Raw genomic sequence first — 19,024 nt, 5'->3', positions numbered from 1 at the left:
CCGCCGGTAGGGCGGGGGTGTGTCGTTGGCGGCGTGAGGCGGCCGCGGCTCCGCCCCGGGCTATATGAGGCGGCGGCGGCGGCGGCGGCGGTGGTAGGGAGGGCGGTGAGCCGCTTGCTGTGCTTGAGCGATATGGCTTTGCTCCGGGAGGACGCGCAGAGCAAGGTGAGGGCAGCGGCTCGGGTCCGGCTGCGGGGCTGCCGCCGTGCCCCGCCCCGCCGGGCTGAGGGCCGCGCTCAGCGCCGGGCTGGCCCCGCGGGGTGTGAGGGAGCTCCCCGCCCTCTCTCCCCACCCCGGCAGCACCGGGGCAGTGACAGGTTTTTATTTTTGTTCGTTTTAGGATTTGTACGCCGATTGTTAGGTTTCTTAGTGCTTGCGCTGCTTGCTCCTTGCACCCGAGGTTCTTTGAGGGCGGGTGATCAGGGTGCAGCTGCCCCTGAAGGAAGAGGTGCCTAGAGAAAGATGAAGGGGGGGGGGGGGGGAAGAAGGAAGAAAAAAACAGGGTGGGAAGGAGGAGAAGGGGAGGGCTCTGCAGCTGCCTCAAGGCAGTGCCGGCTGTGAGCCGAGCGCCTGGCTTGTGGTGGGAGCAAGGTGACAAGCACGGCCTTGGAGCTGCAGGAGCTGGACCTGCTCGTCAGGACCTGTGGCTGGGCGCTAGCGATGAGGTGCTGTAGGCGCTTCTGCTAGAAGCGTTTAAACTTGCTCTTCCTCAGTGGGTCAGCTGCCTTGTGTGTCTGTGACCAGCCTTCCTGGTTGTGTGGCCTATGTTAACTAGGCTGTCAGCTGTCACTTCAGCTGTGGTACCTCTTTCCTTCGGTTGTCACACTGGTAGCTGGCTTAGTTTTCCTTTCTCTGTAGCAGTGTTGAAGCTTTAAGTGCCAAAGAGGCTTATGTCTTGTCTTTGAGCGAGCATGGGATCTTACCCAATGTTAAGACTCTCAACTTCTCAGAGGAAATGCAAGTTAAATGCTAAACCAGGAACTTTGTGAATTAATTTGTGTCTATGTAGACAGTGCTTGGAATTATTTAGTATACTGGACAAGCTGCCTGGCTTAATCTACCTAGTCTATCTCGTTTAATAGCTACCCCCAACACACCTTAAATAGAAGGTAAGACAGCCCTGTAACTGTTTGCAAGCTGCCTATTTGACTTTCATACTGTTGCATCTGAATGTAGTCTTGCATTGTGACTAAGTTTAACTCGCTTGCAGGAAGATGACTTGTGTTTTAAGCTGTTAAGGGTGCTTAAGTCTGTTTGCTCTGTGTTTTCTCCAGCTTTTTGGGAGATGTATATTAGCTGACCTGAGGGCTAGAAATACACCTGTTTTGAATAACTGTTTTTAGATAACTTCCTTTCATCTGCTTCTCTTGCATATGAATCTTTTAAAACAATCTTGATCCAGTAGAACAGGTAAAAGTTTGTTGAACAACTGTTTTCTAGTTATTTGCTTTGAGCTGTGAACTAGCCAGTGCTTTAACATTCTTCTGCTGCGTGTGAAACGGGTATCAGTATTAAAGTATCTGCCATTTGAGAATACTGAGTGAAAGTCTTTATAGGCTTGCAGGACCTGCAGGTGATGGGTGGAGGGGAAGGGGAAAGTGAAATATCAACTCTCTTGCAGCATTTGGTAACTTTGAGTGTTCATGTGCCCTTTCTAACTTAGCAGACAGGAATATTGGGGGAGGGGAAAATGTTCCCATAGTGAGGGCTGAAGTAGGTTTAAACTCTAATGCTAAATGGACAAAGATTAACTAGCTTGTTTTAGGGTAGTAAGGCTGTCTTGGGATTCTAGCAGCAGGGAAGAAGATAGGAGTATTTGTATCTTGTCTGTTCCTGTTTAGATGAGGAAACAGCAACATGGAACTGGTGTGTGGCCAGTAGATAAAGCCTATGCCTATAAAGGAAACTTCATTAGGTATTACCCTTGAATAGTAATCACTGGTAAGTATAAACTAAAAACTGATCCTGAGGTGGCAAAGCAGGAGGGGATCAGGATATGTAGGAAGAGGAACGGAGGGCGGGATAAGGGTGATTGGAAGTGCAGTGGGAAAGATGGTGTAATGTGTCATGGGGAGGAAAAGGCACTTCAGAAATTGAAGTGAGTAGTGGGACTGCCAAGCTAAGCTTGTGCAAATACCCTGGTATTTCTGAGTGTCAGTGGCTTGATAGTATCTTAGAGGCTCCAGTCTGCAGTTAAACTGTTCCAGATCAAAATCCTGAGAGTGAGTATTGTAGCCCCTCTTTCTCAGAACAGTCAGTGGAAGACAAAATGGTATGTCATAGCCTGGTGTTGCGGTTTAAACCAGTAGGTAGCTAAACACCACACAGCTTTAGCTTACTCCCCCCTTCCCCAATGGGATGGGGGAGAGGATTGGGGGGGTGGGGGGGAGGGAAGTGAAACTTGTGGGTTGAGATCAAGACAGTCTAATAGGACAGAAAAGGAGGGGAAAATAATATACAAAAGTGTATATTATATAAAAGTGTGAGTGATACACAATGCAATTTGCTCACCAACTGCTGACCAATACCCAGCCAGTTCCTAAGCAGCAATTGCAGCCTCCCAGCCAATTCCCCCCAGTTTATATACTGAGCGTGATGTCATATGGTATAGAATACTTCTCTGGCCAGTTTGGATCAACTGTCTTGGCTGTGCCCCCTCCCAGTTTCTTGTGCACCTGGCAGAGCATGGGAAGCTGAAAAAGTCCTTGGCTAGAGTAAGCACTACGTAGCAACAACTAAAATGTCAGTGTGTTATCAACATTCTTCTCCTACTAAATCCAAAACACAGCACTATGCCTGCTACTAGGAGGAAAATTAACTCTATCCCAGCTGAAACCAGGACACCTGGGACTTGCTGTTAGCGCTCCTGAACAGTGGTTCTTGGTGCTTGACAACTTCTGCTACATGCTCTGGAAAGAATGAGGGCCTACTAGATCCTGCTTATGCTTTGCAAGGAAACAGCTTCTGTGTGCTGCTGGGCCCAAAAGCAAGTAGGGAGATAAATTGCTAGTGAGTTGAGGGCTACTGGATAAGGATAATGTACTGTCAAGGACACATAGCCTCCAAGAAGCTGGCCTAGCAGTTTGGGCTAATGACAATTTCAAATCCATAGGAGGTGAAGAGAGCATGGTGAGGCTGTATTGCCGAGACTCCCTACCGGCAGCTCTGGCCCTGCTACAGGAGGTCAGCAAAACATTCTTGTAGATGCTGACTATGGCTTAGGAGTTTGCTTCTGTTGCATAATTTCTATTGTAGCTGGGCATGCTTCATGTTACAGATGGCATATAGGCTGAAAGTGCTTAGCCATAGGCTGTGCTCTGTAGGCAGACTGCTGCAGCAGGGTGGATTTGACCTGCACTGCCAAAGCTGTTGCTTGACCCCTTGACCTGAGGAAGCAGTGGGTTAGGTGGAGCAAGGTGAGCTAGAGAGGCTTTTGCTCAGAATATGGGAACCTGGAATGTTGATAGTGTCCTTTCCACAGCTCCCTCCCTCTGCAAGGAGGTGTGTGACCGCTTGGTTTCTGCAGAGATCCCTCTGACAGGAGAGCTAAGTGATCAGGCCAGCTTATTGCACAGCCAGTGGCAACAGGTGCTCTGGCTATAGAGGCTGCCTTCTGCTTACTTGGCAAGCACTGCACTTGGTGAGGAATGCTGTTTCAATGTGACTAAACTGAGCTGTTATTCCCTCTATCTTTGTTTTAAGCAAAATAATTAAGCCATTGCATCACTGGAGTTCTACAGTCCAAAGTCACAAATTTGGGAAAGCATTTTCTATAGTTTAAGTAGCAACATGAAGACTGAATGCAAGAAGACTGTTTTAATTTTCCTGGTTATATGTAACTCGGACTACTTCAGGACTGTTTCAGCTGAATGTCAGAGAACTAACAGCAAGACTGTCACAGAGGCTGCAAAATCAAAGCTTCACATCTACTGTGTTGGCTCCTTACTGCTGCATGCGTGTAGTGTACTTTCAGACATATTTTTGGTATCTTGATTAAAGGGAAACTTAAGCTACTTGTGCTGAATATGACTGAAATGTAGTTCCACCGACTAATGCCACTAATATCTGCTGGCCAGATACTCTGGAAGTCTGCTGGTTAACTCCTGGGTGTTGAAACAAGGCCCTCTGGAACTGAGGACTCTGTATAAACTGCCAGAAAAAATCATGATCTTTTAGTGCTCTCTGGAGAGCACTTAAACTGGTTTAATTAGAAAGACTACTCTGTAAAAAGTAATGGATGCTGGGTAGTGGCAGATGTAATTACTGCTGAAGTCTTGTTTGTGGCTGTTGCTTGAATGAGAGCAGGGAGGTGATCAGTAAGAGGAGAGGGGTTTTTTTGTAAGGTAGCTGACAATAAGCAGAAAGCTCTGACATGTAAACCCTTGTGGAAGGGTTCCTTGCTCCTTCTGGGAGCCTGGCTATGCATAAAACCCCTGGATTAGTCTGACTTTGAGAATAAATGTGGATTCTTACTTTGCTAGCAATTGGATGTTGTACACAGTTGCTTGCACTGGCAGATTCTTTTGTTAGAATGCAGAAGTAACATTGAGTCATCTAGAACTGATGCAAAAACTGCAAAGGGTGTAATTTTTAAAAGCAGCAGTTCAGGCCACTCAACAGAACTAAGCGGCTTCAGTGGCTGAGGGAATTGCCTTCTGCTGGATGCTTGCAAACATGAAGATGTGTTTGCATTGGGTGAGGTCTGATCAGAAACTTAGGTCTGTCAGCCTGGGTAGCTGATGGTCATCACTGGATTATATTTAAATGATCCAGCTCTTTTCTTTGTGGTGGTTTTTTTTTTTTGTAACATCTCTAAGCAATAGGAAAAAGCCAGTGCTGTAAAACCCTACCTGGATTGGTCAGAGTAATGCTCTGTCTCTCTCTTGGGCTTCCAGATTGGGTGACTGTCATACTGCCCTAATTAGTATCATAATAGCTATTTTTAGTCTTCTGGTCCTAAAGTTAGAAACATTAATCAATATGATGACTGACTGTTATTCTAGAGGGCTCTGCTTGATGTCCTGTTCTAATTTCCAGGTCAGACAGTTGTGGTTGACAGTATCTTTACTGAATAGGCAAAAGTTTTTCTTGAATTCTCAAGAACCCCTGGGCATCCCAATACAAGTCACTAAAGAGGCATGAGCCTAGAAGTGGAAGGCATCAGAGCAGCTGTAACAGTTCTTGTGGTCATTGCAAACCAGAAGCCTCTAAGCTGTTTCTGAGAAAGGGAAATGAGAGGTGAAAGTAAGGGTACTGTGCTGGGTTTGGGTCAGTGTTTCGGTTTGCAGCCCAACCCAGCTGTTTCCCCACTGTGCTGCTCCAGGAGTCACCATCCTCTGTACCTCTTCAGGAATGTGCTGCAAGTAAGGAATAATCTCTCACCAGCTGCTGAGCTTGGATTATATTCCCCTCCCCTACTCCCCCTGCCTGCCCTGAGGGTGTTGGGGGACAGACCAGTTTCTGGTAACTGGGATAGGGGAAACTTCAGTTCTCTTGCCCACTACCTTGAGTGCAGGGAGGAAGCAATGATGTCCTAGCAGAGAAATGCCTCCAGATACAAAGGAGCTGCTAGGCATGGCAGGCCAGAGAGCTAAGACAAGAGTAGTTTTCTGGGAAGGTCTTGGGTTGGGTGCCTGCTGTGATAAAGGAACAAACCTGGGGCCTGGAGTTGAAAGTTTAATTCCTCTGCTCTGCACAGCATTCATGTGACTATAAGCAAGTTGGTCCTCATTCCTGCTTGTAGGATGGGTGTAGGAGTGGTGGTGGAATGAAAGGTCTTAAATGATGAGCTGCTAATGCTACAGGAGCAGGTGCTTGTGTTGATCAAAGGTTGGTGTGGAACAGCTGCTCTAGGTGCACTGGGTTAATGCCTTATAGAGCTGTGGTAACGAGAGGGGGCCTTCTTGCTTCCAGTTCATTGCAGAAAGTGCTGGGGCAGCATTTCTCTAGGGAAACAAAGCACGCTGTCCTCCTGAAGTCAGACAATGTGAATGCTCTCTTTGTAGCCTGAGCCTTGCTGCTGTGATTGTGTAATCCTAAAGGTCTCTGGCCTGGAGTTAGGAGCCCACGGTGACCTTCACAGGACTAGAGTAGACCAGTGGTTTTATAGTGCTCTGTTTTAGATGGCTCCAGGTTCTTCACTGAAGACCAGATTCCTGAAGGGTAGAGGTGATAATCCTGTGCTGTCTTCAAACAGTGATATGCTTGATGTTTGAGCCATCAGTGGCCTTTAAGTATGGCTGGATCATGTACACTTACAGCAGATGTTTAGGGTAGAAGAGGTACAAGATTTTTTTTAGCAAATGGGTTCATGTAGTCCTGAGGGGCAGAATCCCACCACTGTATATAGGGGTGTTCTTGACTTTTTATCCTGTTTCTGGGCTGGTCTTGCACTTTGGGCCCTATGTATAGTACATACTGCTCTGGAGTACACAGCTGAGCACTGCTGCTGACTTCCAGTTGGCTTCTGTGTATGTAAGACCCTGCTGGGGCAATAAACTCTCCTGCAGTAGCATTCCTGGGGTTTGAAGCTGTAGGTTATGTGTTCTTGCCCCATTGCCTCTGCAGTTTATGGTGCTAGTGCAGGGGAGAAACACCTGTGATGTGAACTGCTTTAATCTGATTAAGCAGTACCATCTTGTGTCCATACCTGCCTATCTCTTGTGCTGGCACCTACTAGGCACGGAGGGCTGCATGGACAGTAGCTAATCACAGGTTACTTTCTCCACAACACTTAAGAAAGCTCATGAATTCAGGACTGGCTGATTTGTATAATCCTTTCCTTAGTTTAGCTGAGAGGAAGCAGTTTCCTTTGGCTTATCATACTTTCCAGACTCAGCAGTTCATGTTAGCACTGCTGATCCTGTTTGGACAGTAAAGATAAGTAAGCAGGATGCGAAACACTGGGGCTTGCATCTCACTGCTTTGGCTGCTAGTAATATCTGGCTGGGAAACACAGACCAACTTGCCTTTCATTCAGTTGGCAACAGACAGTGAGCTGTGGTCCCAGTGAAACTAATGTCTGAATGGTGGACTTCTACTTAACCTTCCTCTAGTGCTTGAATGGGGCAGCTTCTGCCTAAACCAGTGTCAGTGACCTCTGAACCGTGCACCTTTGTGCTGTTTGCTCTGTGCCTTCAAGCAAGTCCCAGAATCATGTGCCTGGAGGGGGGATATAATAATCTGTCCCATAAGGTGTCTGGAGAGAAGCAACTGTCCTGTTGAAGTCCCGCTGTGTCCATTTGCATGTGAGCAGTGCTGGGGCTGTTAAGAGCTGTGTTCCAAGGCATGCTCTGTAAGCTTAATGTCCTTGCTTGCTGCCAAGGCAATACCAGAATGGGATAAAAGCCGTCTGTCCTACAGAAGTCAGAATGCAAAACTCAGTGTGCTGCATGCAAGTCTTTCTGTGGTCATAAGGCTTAAAAAGGTGTATCTATTACCTACCTCCTTATAATTGTAGCTGACAGCTAGTATGCAGCGGGTAGAAGTCTTTTTAGTGTGGCTGGAAGGATGAGGGTACAGTGGCTGGGGTATCCCTCACTTGTGTGAGAGTGTGATTGTAGATGATAGCATAACCATCAGTGGTAGTGGGAGTCTGGACAGGGGCAGGCTGGATGGAGGCAAATGCATGCTGGCCTGAAAGCTGTGTCCTCTGCAGGCAGCCAGAAAGACTTGTCATCTACCAGATCTGGGCTGCAGTACACAGATGGCCAGACTAGGGGGGAGGGAGTTTCCAAAGCTTTTGAAAGCAAAGCTTTACCTTTTAAAGGGCAACCTCTCAACAGTTCTTACACAGCTTTACAGAAGCTTAAGGCAGCATTCAAGCTATCTGTGATATGACAGAATTGCTCAGATGCTGTCTGGCACTGTTTGCTTGTGGGCTTTGGTGCTGAAACTTCTTGTGCTTAGCAGGTGGTCGGGGTAAGCTCCTGGCTGGTGGGGTCTGTGCACTAATATGCTGCAGGGTGGAGAAACGTCAGTCGTGGCCCAGTTCTCTGGCTTGCTTTCTTGGGAAGGCATTCAGAATTATCTCTGTAAAGGATAACCTTGGGATTCAGCCTTGCTCTGATAGTCACTCTTCAGCAAACTTCCTGTGTTGTGACCTTGGTCTCTGGCGGTTTCTCCCTTATGCAGAAAATAAGAATGATTTGTTTGGCTGCAGCACTGAAGGGAGGGCCTCTTAGAAGATGGATTTCATAGCACAGGAACCACCATAATATGATAGGTTCCTGCATGCTTCTGGAATACAGATGACTGAAGCCGTTGATCAGTAGTGTCTAATACTTGTAAAAGTCAATTCCTTGGTATCTAAATATGTGATTCTATGTAATGCAAGAACTGGATGTATGCATTAATCTTGGTAATCTATGCTAGATATGCCTAAACTTTTTTGCTTGCTTCTGAGGTCCTGCAGGGAATTGAAGCCATTTGTCTTGAATGGTTGGGTACAAGCAGTGAAGTACAACTTGATAAAGGAAGTTCAAATTGTAAACCAGAGGGATACATGGGCTGGTGGCTATGCTGAATCTTAATGCTTATGTATGCAGCCTAGCCACTTCCCTGGCTTCCCAAACAGGGTGGCATGCTGATCATCAAGGTCTCGTCTGTTCTGAGTCAGAAAGTGCTGTTCTTGTAAGGAATTTCAGTAGGACTATGACCTAGAGCATCTTCAACTGAGAAGTCTATGTCACTGCTCTGGAAAAGTTTAAGTATGGTTGAAGTTGTATTCTGGGTGTAGACTGTTAGAATGAAGTCATCCCCAAAGGAAGATACTGGCTCTGTTTAAGGCCTGTCTGAAGCACTGGGAAGGCAACTGTGGTCTTTATTGAACCTGGTATGCCCGAGATCTCCTGTAAAGGGCTTCTCACATAGCATGCTCAGAAGCCTCTTCCAGGCTGCTTTAAGTGGCAACAAATAGCATTAAAAAGTTGCCAGACACAAAGCTCTGTGTAGAAAGCATAAGACAAGACCTGGATTTAGGAGATGAAGAGACTTGCAGTTACAAGCAATAAATAGCTTTTTGTAAAGCAAAGTTCAGATATCCTTGAGGCTAGTTCTTGTACCAGCTTACTGGGGCTTTCTTTAACAGCAAATGTGCATTCTAGCAGCAATAAATAACATGATGCCAGGTATCCTGAAAATAAGATTAAACAGGTGCAGTTAGTGCCACAGTGTTCTTGGGTTTTGGTCCTGCTTCTGGCAAACAGTTGGCTCTTAGACTTTACGGGAGCCTAAAGAGGTTTCATGCCTCATTCTTCCCCAAGGTCAGCTGTTCTGCCACATATTGTGGAAGCACAGGATAATGAAGACAGAACTACTAGGGTTGTTGCTATTTTCTAAATGGCATAATAGGCTTTGGTTTAGTATGCTCCAAGTAAATGAGCTGGAGAAATACTGGAAGGAGGATGTGTCTTTTGAGAGAAGACTTCCCAAATAATACCTGTAGTGTGAACTCTAGCAATTGGTTCTTCAGACTTTAAGCTAACAAGCCTTTTTCCTTTCCTGTGTTTGGAAGGGAAGGCTTGTCACAGTGATGTGCAGGTAAGAGTCAAGGCAGTCATGCTTGTCCATATGTGCTGTTCCTGGAGGCAGTGGTTTAGTGCAGTGTGGTTCTTGTTGACAGCTGATGACCAGTCTAGCTTTGCTAAACTTACTTGATGCTTGACCAAGGCTTATACTGTGAATTCTGTTGCAGCTGAGGTCTGTATCTGTAGACCTGAATGTTGATCCCTCTCTCCAAATTGATATACCTGATGCCCTAAGTGAAAAGGATAGAGTGAAGTTCACTGTGCATACTAAGGTAAGATCGTGGAGTAGAAAGTGGTCTTCATAAATGTTATGCAAGTAATCTGTGTGTTTGCAATACACATACCTGTAAAGATGGGCTTGGCAATGAAGGAAATCTAATTAGATGGAGCTTCTCCACTTAAAGGTGGCCTGAGGGTATATATGTGCAGACGCTTCAGATTTACTAAGACTTGAGCACTCTAGAGACAAGGTAGCTGATACACTAGATTGGCTTTGCTGAGGAATCCTAGCTTGACACCAGAAGGCTGGGGGGGTCAGGGTGGGGAAATCAGCTACTGTGAAACTTCACAAAATAAACTGCATTAATGCTGTGCCACAACAGTGCCTTTTCTTTAAATAAGTCTCCTTAGTAGTAAGGCTCTCGAACGAGTGCCAGCTCAGCTAAAAGGGAGTAGGCGAGGCTCGTACTAGGCAAAACAGCTTCCTTTGGAAATGAGCAGAACTGTTTCTAAAAGCACTAATTTACAAAACAGTAGGGCTTCTATATCTTCTCTTCCAGACTACCCTGCCAGCTTTTCAAAGCCCTGAGTTTTCAGTTACAAGGCAGCATGAAGACTTTGTGTGGCTGCATGATACGCTCACTGAAACTGAAGAGTATGCAGGACTCATTGTAAGTACTTCCTAAAAAATGTAATTCTAAGTAAAAGACTATAGTGATTTAACGTGCATGCTAGTAAGGGCATGAAGTCTGCTTTACCAATCATACTAGTGTTTCAAGACTCTGGTATTCCCTATGCTTCCTTTTGCCTTAATTCCTAAACAACTTGAGTGGTATGGCTCCATGTTAACTTTCCATATAGCTTGAAGCAGCAAAAAAAGCTCAATGCTCTGAGAGTTCCCAACTCTATTGTGGTATTAATATCTGACTGAAGACAATATAGTGAAATACTCTACTAAATGTAGTCTTTCTTTTCTGTCATGATTCTTTAGGAAGCCCTGTGGGCCACAGAAGATGGCTGGCTATGGGGTGGATTATAGAGGCTGTTCTTCTTGGTTGGTTTCCCTCCTGGGGCAGGGGTAGCACAGAGCTGGGAGGGGCAAACAGGGCCCTAGTCATCAACCTGCCTCTAGAATTCCTGTGTGCAGAGCCTTGCTGGCTTGCCATGACCAGGCAAAAGGACCTCTTTCCGGAGAAGACTAGAAGTGATTTTGGAAAACTTTGTTAGCATCTATCACTAACCAGTTCCTTGGCTAGATACCTCCAGCACCTTCAAAGCCTGACTTTGATGGTCCCAGAGAGAAGATGCAGAAGCTAGGGGAAGGAGAAGTGTCTATGACAAAAGAAGAGTTTGCCAAAATGAAGCAAGAGCTAGAAGCGTAAGTAGAATGAGTCTACTGCCAAATGCTGCACTTAGAGAAGCCTCCTGGGAGAGCAACTGATTTGGTGGTAACTGATCTTGAGTGTGACTGTTTTGATGGGTGTCTGCTGCTGCATAATCTTGAAAATACTGCAGCTGGGGTATTGCCAAAAGTTTCTCCCAAATTGGAAAACTTCCTAGCTAAAGGGATTGAAAATAGCTTCTGTATCACTAGCTAGCTATTTCAGAAGCATGCTGTTGAATATTTTCACTGGATAAACTTAAAGCAGTTCTTTGTATATTGAAGAAGGCAGTACAAGAGGGGATCTCAGTCTGTTCTTTCCTTTCAGTGAATACCTCGCTGTCTTCAAGAAGACTGTATCATCACATGAAATCTTCCTTCAGCGGATTTCTTCTCATCCTGTGCTCAGCAAAGATCGCAATTTTCATGTTTTCCTGGAGTATGACCAGGGTGTAAGACGCTTTTTTTATCCCTTCTTTGAGTGAGGCAAGATGTTAGGAGTGCCGTCACTTTTCTGGGCAGTCAGAATGTTATGTAAATCTATGTGCATCATCAGCAAGCAGATATTGAGTACTTCTGTGAGATGATTAAAGGATGAAAGCCTGACCTTTAGACCTTTTTCTGCTATAAATCTCATAGTGTTTCTTAATCCTAGTCAAGTTGGTTAGGAAGCCAACTTTGTATGTCTTGACATCTTACGAACAAGTATGGTGCTGTGTGTTGCATGGTCCTAGAAGGGGAGAATGGAGGTGTATTAAAGTTAGTACTAACCTGTTTTGTCACACCTAATTATGAGTGATGGATGCTGATGCAAGATATGTAAGGAGGAACTGAGCTGTTCCTGGGAATGGGAAAAATCTGGCACGCAATACTTGAATAAGTTCAAGTCAAGCCATATGTTACATGAGCCATCTTTGTACAGCTTATACAGGTATTATGGAGAGCTTGGAAATCAGCCTGCTCTGTCATATGCTAGATACAAATGATGTTACAGCACTGCAAGTGTCAAAATAGTCACTTTTTACCTCCTTGGGATGACTTTAAAGCTGTCATGGCCTCTCTGTTGCAGCTGAGTGTTCGGAGGAAAAACAAAAAAGAGATGCTTGGTGGCTTTTTAAAAAGTGTGGTAAAGAGTGCTGATGAAGTCCTCTTCTCTGGAGTCAAGGTAAGGTATTTGGTTTACCTTTTACTTAGCCTAATCTTGATTGTTTCTTGCTTCCTGCTCCAGGGAAGTTAGTTATGTCTGTTTCAGGCTTGATGTGCATGAGGCTCAGTTACTAATGCTAACCTTCCTTGTTACTGCTGTCCCAAGCTGGGTGGAGTAGCCTATATTAATTTTGACTTCTAAAGAAATAAGACATGGAAGCTATAGGCTGTTAAAAATTTAAGTATGTATTTAAAGTTTCTGGTGGATGCCTGAGAGTTACCTTAACACCTGATACTTGTGGGGGGAAAGGAATTACACCTTCAGCAAATGTGCTTGTGGTTTTTGTCTACTTTGGAGCTCTGAACAAACATGATTTATGGGTTTCCACTTGCACTAGATGAGATCAAATACCAAAGACTCCTGTAACTGGTCCAGCTTCAGCTCTTCTGTCATGTTGCCATGGTAGCTCTTTGTAATAGACTTGCTGTCCTAAACAGTGTCATGAAACATTACAGCGTGTATAGTGTTTGGTGCGGATGTGAAGCAAGCTTGTAAAGAGCTTACTGTTTAGCTACTGTGTTGCAGCAGGCCTGCGAAATAAAATTCCAGCAGTTGGTAGCCCTCTGATACCAACTTACTGGTTGCTTCAGACAATCTGCTGGGTTGAGTAGTTGAGTGTCAAGCCTATCTTTACTTCATCATGAAGAAGAAACTTGCCAAACAGCTTGGTTTGTCACACTCTTGGCTCAGGGTCTTGTCTTGAACTCTACTCTGCAGTACAGATTGGGCATAATGCTCAGGTGGCTATGGTTATTTCTGTGGCCCTTCACAAAAATAGGGAAGAGCTTGTATGCTGCAGTAATGTAACTGACTTAACAGGTCATACTCTCTTTCAGGAAGTAGAAGACTTTTTTGAGCAAGAGAAGACTTTTCTTGTAAACTACTACAACAGAATCAAGGATGCATGTGCAAAAGCAGATAAGATGACAAGATCTCACAAAAGTGAATCTTTTCAAAGACCTTTCTAAAGACCTTTCTAAAGACCTTGCAGTCTTGCTGATTTCAGCCTGAAAACCTTGTCTTGTTCTTGCAGATGTTGCAGATGACTATATTTATACTTCAGCTTGCTTGAACAGCCTGGCATTAGAAGAACCTACAGTTATCAAAAAGTAAGCAATTCTAACTGTTCATAAACATATTCTGAGTCTGGGAATATCAAGTTCCTTCTGTAAAATCCATGGGATTGAGTCACAGCTGGTGTGAGTGTCTTGAATTTCAAGCAAGTGGCTTGAAAACTTTCTTTCCTCTGATGCTCCTGGTGCGGCAGACCTAAAATTATCAATTGCATCTGACTCTTAACTAGCTGTTCTTTTGCCAGTTGTGCCCTAGAGCTGAATTGTGGTGATCATCAAAGTTTCTAAACAGAAGTCTCTTTGAATTTTTTTCAGGTCACAAACTCCCAGAGAATATGGGAGAAAGGGTTATGCATCTGTTTTCTAATGTGCTGTTAAATACAACCACAGCTTGCATTATGCCTGTATTATCTGCCTGGACCTTTGAATTTCCAGAATAAGTAGGGTTTTTTAAGCTATGGAAGCCTAGTCACCTTTTGAGGTGAATTCTTCCACCTCTCTAAACTTTGCTATCAATTTACCAAGACCTTGTTAAAACAGAGTGTATAGCTGAATAAACAAGATGGCTCATCCCCCTTGGAGAGAAGCAGTGGGGAAATTCTCCAGGACCTTTCTGATCTAGAGATCAGTGTTGTTACTTTAAATGGTGTCCAGCTGCTCAACCGTACTAGTCTGCTAGGCTGGATTCTGTACCTCTTGCATTGAACCTTTTGTCCAGGTTTTTGCCTACACAACAGTGCTTCTCAAGCTGTTGTCTGGGTCTGTATGGAGGAGTAAACTCCAGCCTCCAGCTTTTTGGTTTCCTGTCAGTTGATCCCAGCATTTCTCAGACTAAGAAGTATCTAAAACTTACTTATGCAATTTTTTCCCCCTAGGTACCTGTTGAAAGTTGCTGAGCTCTTTGAGAAACTCAGGGTAAGAGAAGCTTTGGGGGACAGGGAAAGAATCTCTGAATCCGGATGTTGCTGTTACATACCAACTATTTGATCTTTTCTGCAGAAGGTAGAGAGTAGAATTTCATCTGATGAAGACTTAAAGCTCTCTGAACTATTGAGATACTACATGCTCAATATAGAAGCTGCTAAGGTGAGAACAGTTTTCTTTTTTTGAAGCTTAGTTTTATTATGGGCATCATGTCTCACTCATGGTATTCTTTGTGCTTTAAGAAGATGGGAAGGTGGGCCATTCTTTTGCTTAAGAAAACTGGCACTCCTAAACCATAGCAGAATATAGAAAGTATATATTGGCTAGCTGCAGACCAGCCCACTTACAGAAGGGCTGTTTAAGATCTCCAACCAGTTTTTCTTCTGCATCAAGAGAGGAAGAACTCTTTAGATTTCCATAAGTAAGTTAGAGCAAACTGAATTTGAGTCTGCAGCAGCATTCTATAACCCTTCCCCTGCCTGAGTACTCATAACTGGTCAGTAAAACCAATGATGACTAATTAAAAATCCTGAAGTAATTCCCAACTACTACAGTACTTTATCATGAATATGTGGTAACATGTGAATGCCATTGGAGTCTGGACTTCCAAGAGGGGTTTGGTAAACTGATGTGATTGCAAAAGCCTTGCCAGCATCTCTTTTCTAACCAATACTTGCCTTGGCAAGGGGGTGACTGTGCTGAGAAATGGTATCTAGGTACAACCTGATGGGTCTCTTCGCTCAGTGTCATATCTCTTAATGTTACGTACCCTGGAACACTCACTACAGGCTCCCTCTGTGTGGTGTACTGCTATTATCAAGAGTATACTGCTGCTAGATTAGAAAGGAATTGGCGCTGAGGCCTGTACTGCTTCTCATGTCTAGGTTAGTATAGTGCTTCAGTCAAACTGTCAGATCTCCAATGAATTAAATGATAGTGTATTCCCTTACTGGAAGTAGACTGAGGGAACTCAAAGTGCTGTTACTCCTTAGTGGAGAGGCCCACCTTACAGAAGGATAAAGCTACTTTAAGGGAAGAAGTGATGCCTACAGCAGCCATCAGACTTCCCTGACTAAGGCACAAGTGGCTGTGCTGAATACTTGGTATTGCAATGGTGAAAGGCTCCTGTTGCTATGCGAAGAGCATAGCAGGTAGCTTGTTGGAAAAAGCAGAATCTGGTGCTGAAAGAAGTGAAACCTCCTGCTAAGGTAGTTGCAACCTCAATTTGGGAAGTAGTCCTCTTAAGGCTTTGTTGTGCTATTCCTGTCTACTTTCAGGATCTTCTGTACAGACGTACAAGGGCTCTTGTTGACTATGAAAACTCGAACAAAGCTCTAGATAAAGCCAGACTAAAGAGCAAGGATGTCAGGCTGGCTGAGGCACATCAACAGGATTGTTGTCAGAAGTTTGAAAAGATTTCAGAATCTGCAAAACAAGGTAAACCAACCTTTGCTGCATTTATGCTGAAGGGAGATCTTAATGCAGTCCAGGTCTCCATCTGACCTTCAACTACTGAAGGCTTCCGAACGCTCTCCTGAAGCAAGTGGTCTGGACGTCGCAAGGACAGTATAGATGTCCATAAAATTAATGCAGCTAAATATTTTTATGAATGATTGTCTGAAGCAAAGCAGTGTCAGTACTAGACCAGCCTTAATTATAAGTCCCCTAGTATTTGTTTTCTAGACTGAACTCTTGTTCTCAACTTCCACCTAAAGGTAACTACTTAGGCTTCTGATTATCTCAATTAGAACTGTGCAAACAGGCTTTTGCTGTGTCCCAGTACAGCTGAGTGACTCAGTTCCAGCCACTGGTTTGTAGTAGATGCCTTTGGACAACATAAAACAGAAGAAACATGCTTTTGTGGTACATATGCTACTCCTTTAATGTTCTTGGTTTCTAAATGTTTGGTGTTCTCACAGAGCTTGTGTGGCTTGCTTCTGTTTTATTTTGGTTGTCTTCCTACAAAACCTTTCTATCTTAGCAAGCTGTCTGCTTCCTCACCAAGATGCCAGTGTCATGTGATGAACGCATCTTCTGGCTAGAAACAGCAAGACTAACTCTTGAACCTTTTTGTGGTCAAATACTGTAACTAGAGTTATACAACAGAACTCAGGAAACATAAGGGGCATTACTGAAACTTCAGTCACACTTTGTACAGCTGTCTTATCTTTGCTTGTTCTTTCTTCCCTGCAGAACTGGTGAGCTTCAAACAGAAGAGAATAGCAGCATTCCGCAAAAACCTAATTGACATGGCAGAACTGGAAATAAAACATGCAAAGGTGTGTTCTTTTCAGAATTTAACAGGCATAGCTTGAGAGAAGTGAGTACTGTGTAACTTGGAGGATTTGCTGGGTTCCCTTTAAAACTAGAAGTGTAAAATAGAACCTCTGGGCTCTTTAGCTGACATCTGAAGAAGGGAAGGAAAGAATTGAAAAGCTGTAGGTGTAGTGCATACAAAAACCAAATGCTGATAGTCTTATCTATCCCACGCAGAAAGTCTGTTTTCAGCTTGTCACTCCTAGGACACCAGCCTATTGCACTGCAAGTGAGCAGTCTCAATTTTGCAGGTAGTACACAACAGCTCATTTAACTTCCCATGGGGCAGCGTCATCTGTGGGGTTTGACCTCTCCTGCATCTAGAGGCTGCTGCTTCAAGCGTTCCTGAGTGCTGTGAGAGCACATCCTGCACCTTGTGATCTAGCTGTCAACCTTTCTCACTTGGCTTGTCAGTGAAGGAGGACACTGGCTTTGTAGCAGCCTCTGCCAACCTTTACTGAGCTGGCTTGAAGTAGGCTGTAGAGACCACACCATGTACTGCTAGCTTAATCCAGGAAAGTGTACACAGATTACAGGGTCTGCTAATTTAGCATAGAGAACAAAGCAGGCAGCCTCAGGAAGAGGTAACTCTGCATCCTCAGCTTCTTTTGAAGAGGAAAGTCTAATTTTCCACTCCCTGAGAGTCCTGGACTTCATCACAGGTAGCTACTTCATCGGTGAGCTTGAATGTGATATATAAAAGGCTTGATAATGCTGTTCAGTTTGGCCCACTTCAAAAACTTACTACTCTCTCTTGCCCCCTGTCTTTCCCACAACCTGAGTCATGGTTGCAGGCGTGCAGGAAGAGGCAGATTGCAGACTGTATGATCTGGTTTCGATGCTTTACTGCTTGAATGCTTGTCCTTGAAGTATAAGCTCTTTAGCATTGTCACAGGCTACAAAATCCTGGGATGGACCTACTGTTTTGTAAGCTACTTCATTGGGGAAGGCAGGATTTAAATTATCAGTTATACTCATCTGAAACTAATTCTGTTTCCTTTCCAGAACAATGTTTCTCTCCTGCAAAGCTGTATTGACTTGTTCAAGAACTAAGGCGCCTTATTCTGAAAATGTGAAAAAAGCATCAATTGCACTCAATGGCCAGGGGCAACTTATTGGCTTGACTTCATTAGCTTAAAATAAAAAATGTCACTGAGATTCTGTTTGACTAATACTTAAATAATGTTGATAGTGATACATTGACTTTCTTGATATGAATGAGAGCCGAACTGTGTATGAATTGTCTGGATGTAGCTAACATCCTGTTGGCTGATAACTCAAAATGAGTCAAATGTAAGAAATCCATTTGCTGTTGACTGACTTCATCTAGCAGAAAATGTTTTCTGAGAACTCCTTTTTTGCAGGATCATAAAGTAATCTGTCTCTTCATAGCCCCGATATATTTAAACTTGCAAGTGGGAGTGACTTACATAAGAAGTGTAGTAATTTTGTAAAGTAAATACCTTAACATTCCACTTCCCAGACAGATTTCTACTACAATATATTTTGAATTTCTATAACTACATTCAGTATTTGTACACTTGGGCAATACAGCAAATAAAGATGTCTGATACAACAAGCTGTTGTTGTATGGCAAGACTTTGTGTGGGATGTAAAATGACAAATTGAGGTTTCAGGCACAGATCTATCATAAATTACTTATCACCTGGAGCTTTTAATTCAGAGCACTAGAGATAAAGATCTGACTCAGTAGGATTGTTCTTGGAATGGGTGTTGACATGAAATGTGGGGACTTCATGTCATGTTGATGTTTGAGTAGTTCTCTTAAACTTTTACCTCCTATATGTGACACACAAAGGAAACCAAGCCTTTTGAAAGCATTGATATGTATAGATGGCTTGGAGTCCTTCAGACTACTTCACAGTGCTTCATATTTTGTCAGTCTTTACACCTCCTGCTAGCAACAAGAGGCTGTTTAAAACTTCAGGGCTTCTGGAAGCATAGTCCTTGCCAGTCTTCTATAAGATAAACCTCTTTAAACTTAGTATGGCCAACTGGGCATATGCTACCATAGCTGAGGCGACTCGGGCTATAAACACCAGGGTCATCTTTCTACAGGTTTGGTATCATTTGGCATATGTGGATATAGGTCAGCGAGCCATACCCTTCTAAAGGCAGCTTTCTGAGTAAGAGGCATATCTGAGCCTTGCTTAATTTCTTGTGACTAAACTTCTAATCATGCCTGAAGTAGTTTATGTGGCTATGCTTTGGGCAGGCTGCCTGAAGCAGCTTCTGCTGGAGAAGTTCTGAGAATGGGCAGCTCAGCAGCAGTGTCTAAGGATTGTTCAGTAGTTTACTTTTCTGTGACCTATTGCTTTTTCTTTTTGATACCCCATGAAAACTGTGCAGATCTCAC

The 19,024-nt window shown here is 44.0% G+C and overlaps 1 protein-coding gene across 1 annotated transcript; it reads left to right on the top strand.

The window, feature by feature from the left end:
• Positions 1-102: 102 nt before the first annotated feature.
• Positions 103-18,210, top strand: SNX5 (sorting nexin 5). The gene is made up of 13 exons (XM_075706681.1): positions 103-165; positions 9,695-9,799; positions 10,307-10,417; positions 11,003-11,124; positions 11,456-11,579; positions 12,197-12,292; positions 13,171-13,276; positions 13,368-13,443; positions 14,283-14,322; positions 14,407-14,493; positions 15,609-15,768; positions 16,525-16,610; positions 17,653-18,210. Exons 1-13 carry the CDS (start codon positions 133-135, stop codon positions 17,698-17,700), a joined length of 1,194 nt encoding a protein of 397 aa, XP_075562796.1. The 5' UTR covers positions 103-132; the 3' UTR covers positions 17,701-18,210.
• The last annotated feature ends 814 nt before the right edge of the window (positions 18,211-19,024 follow it).

The sequence above is a fragment of the Pelecanus crispus genome, chromosome 3, assembly GCF_030463565.1.
Source record: "Pelecanus crispus isolate bPelCri1 chromosome 3, bPelCri1.pri, whole genome shotgun sequence".
Lineage (NCBI taxonomy): Eukaryota > Metazoa > Chordata > Aves > Pelecaniformes > Pelecanidae > Pelecanus > Pelecanus crispus.
This window is presented reverse-complemented; position numbering and strand designations above follow the sequence as displayed.

Coding starts and splice junctions, on each gene's coding strand:
- SNX5 (XM_075706681.1), top strand. CDS start 133: ATGGCTTTGCTCCGGGAGGACGCGCAGAGCAAG. Junction 11,125..11,455: donor ATGAAGCAAGAGCTAGAAGC/GTAAGTAGAATG, acceptor CTTTCCTTTCAG/TGAATACCTCGCTGTCTTCA. Junction 16,611..17,652: donor TGGAAATAAAACATGCAAAG/GTGTGTTCTTTT, acceptor TTTCCTTTCCAG/AACAATGTTTCTCTCCTGCA.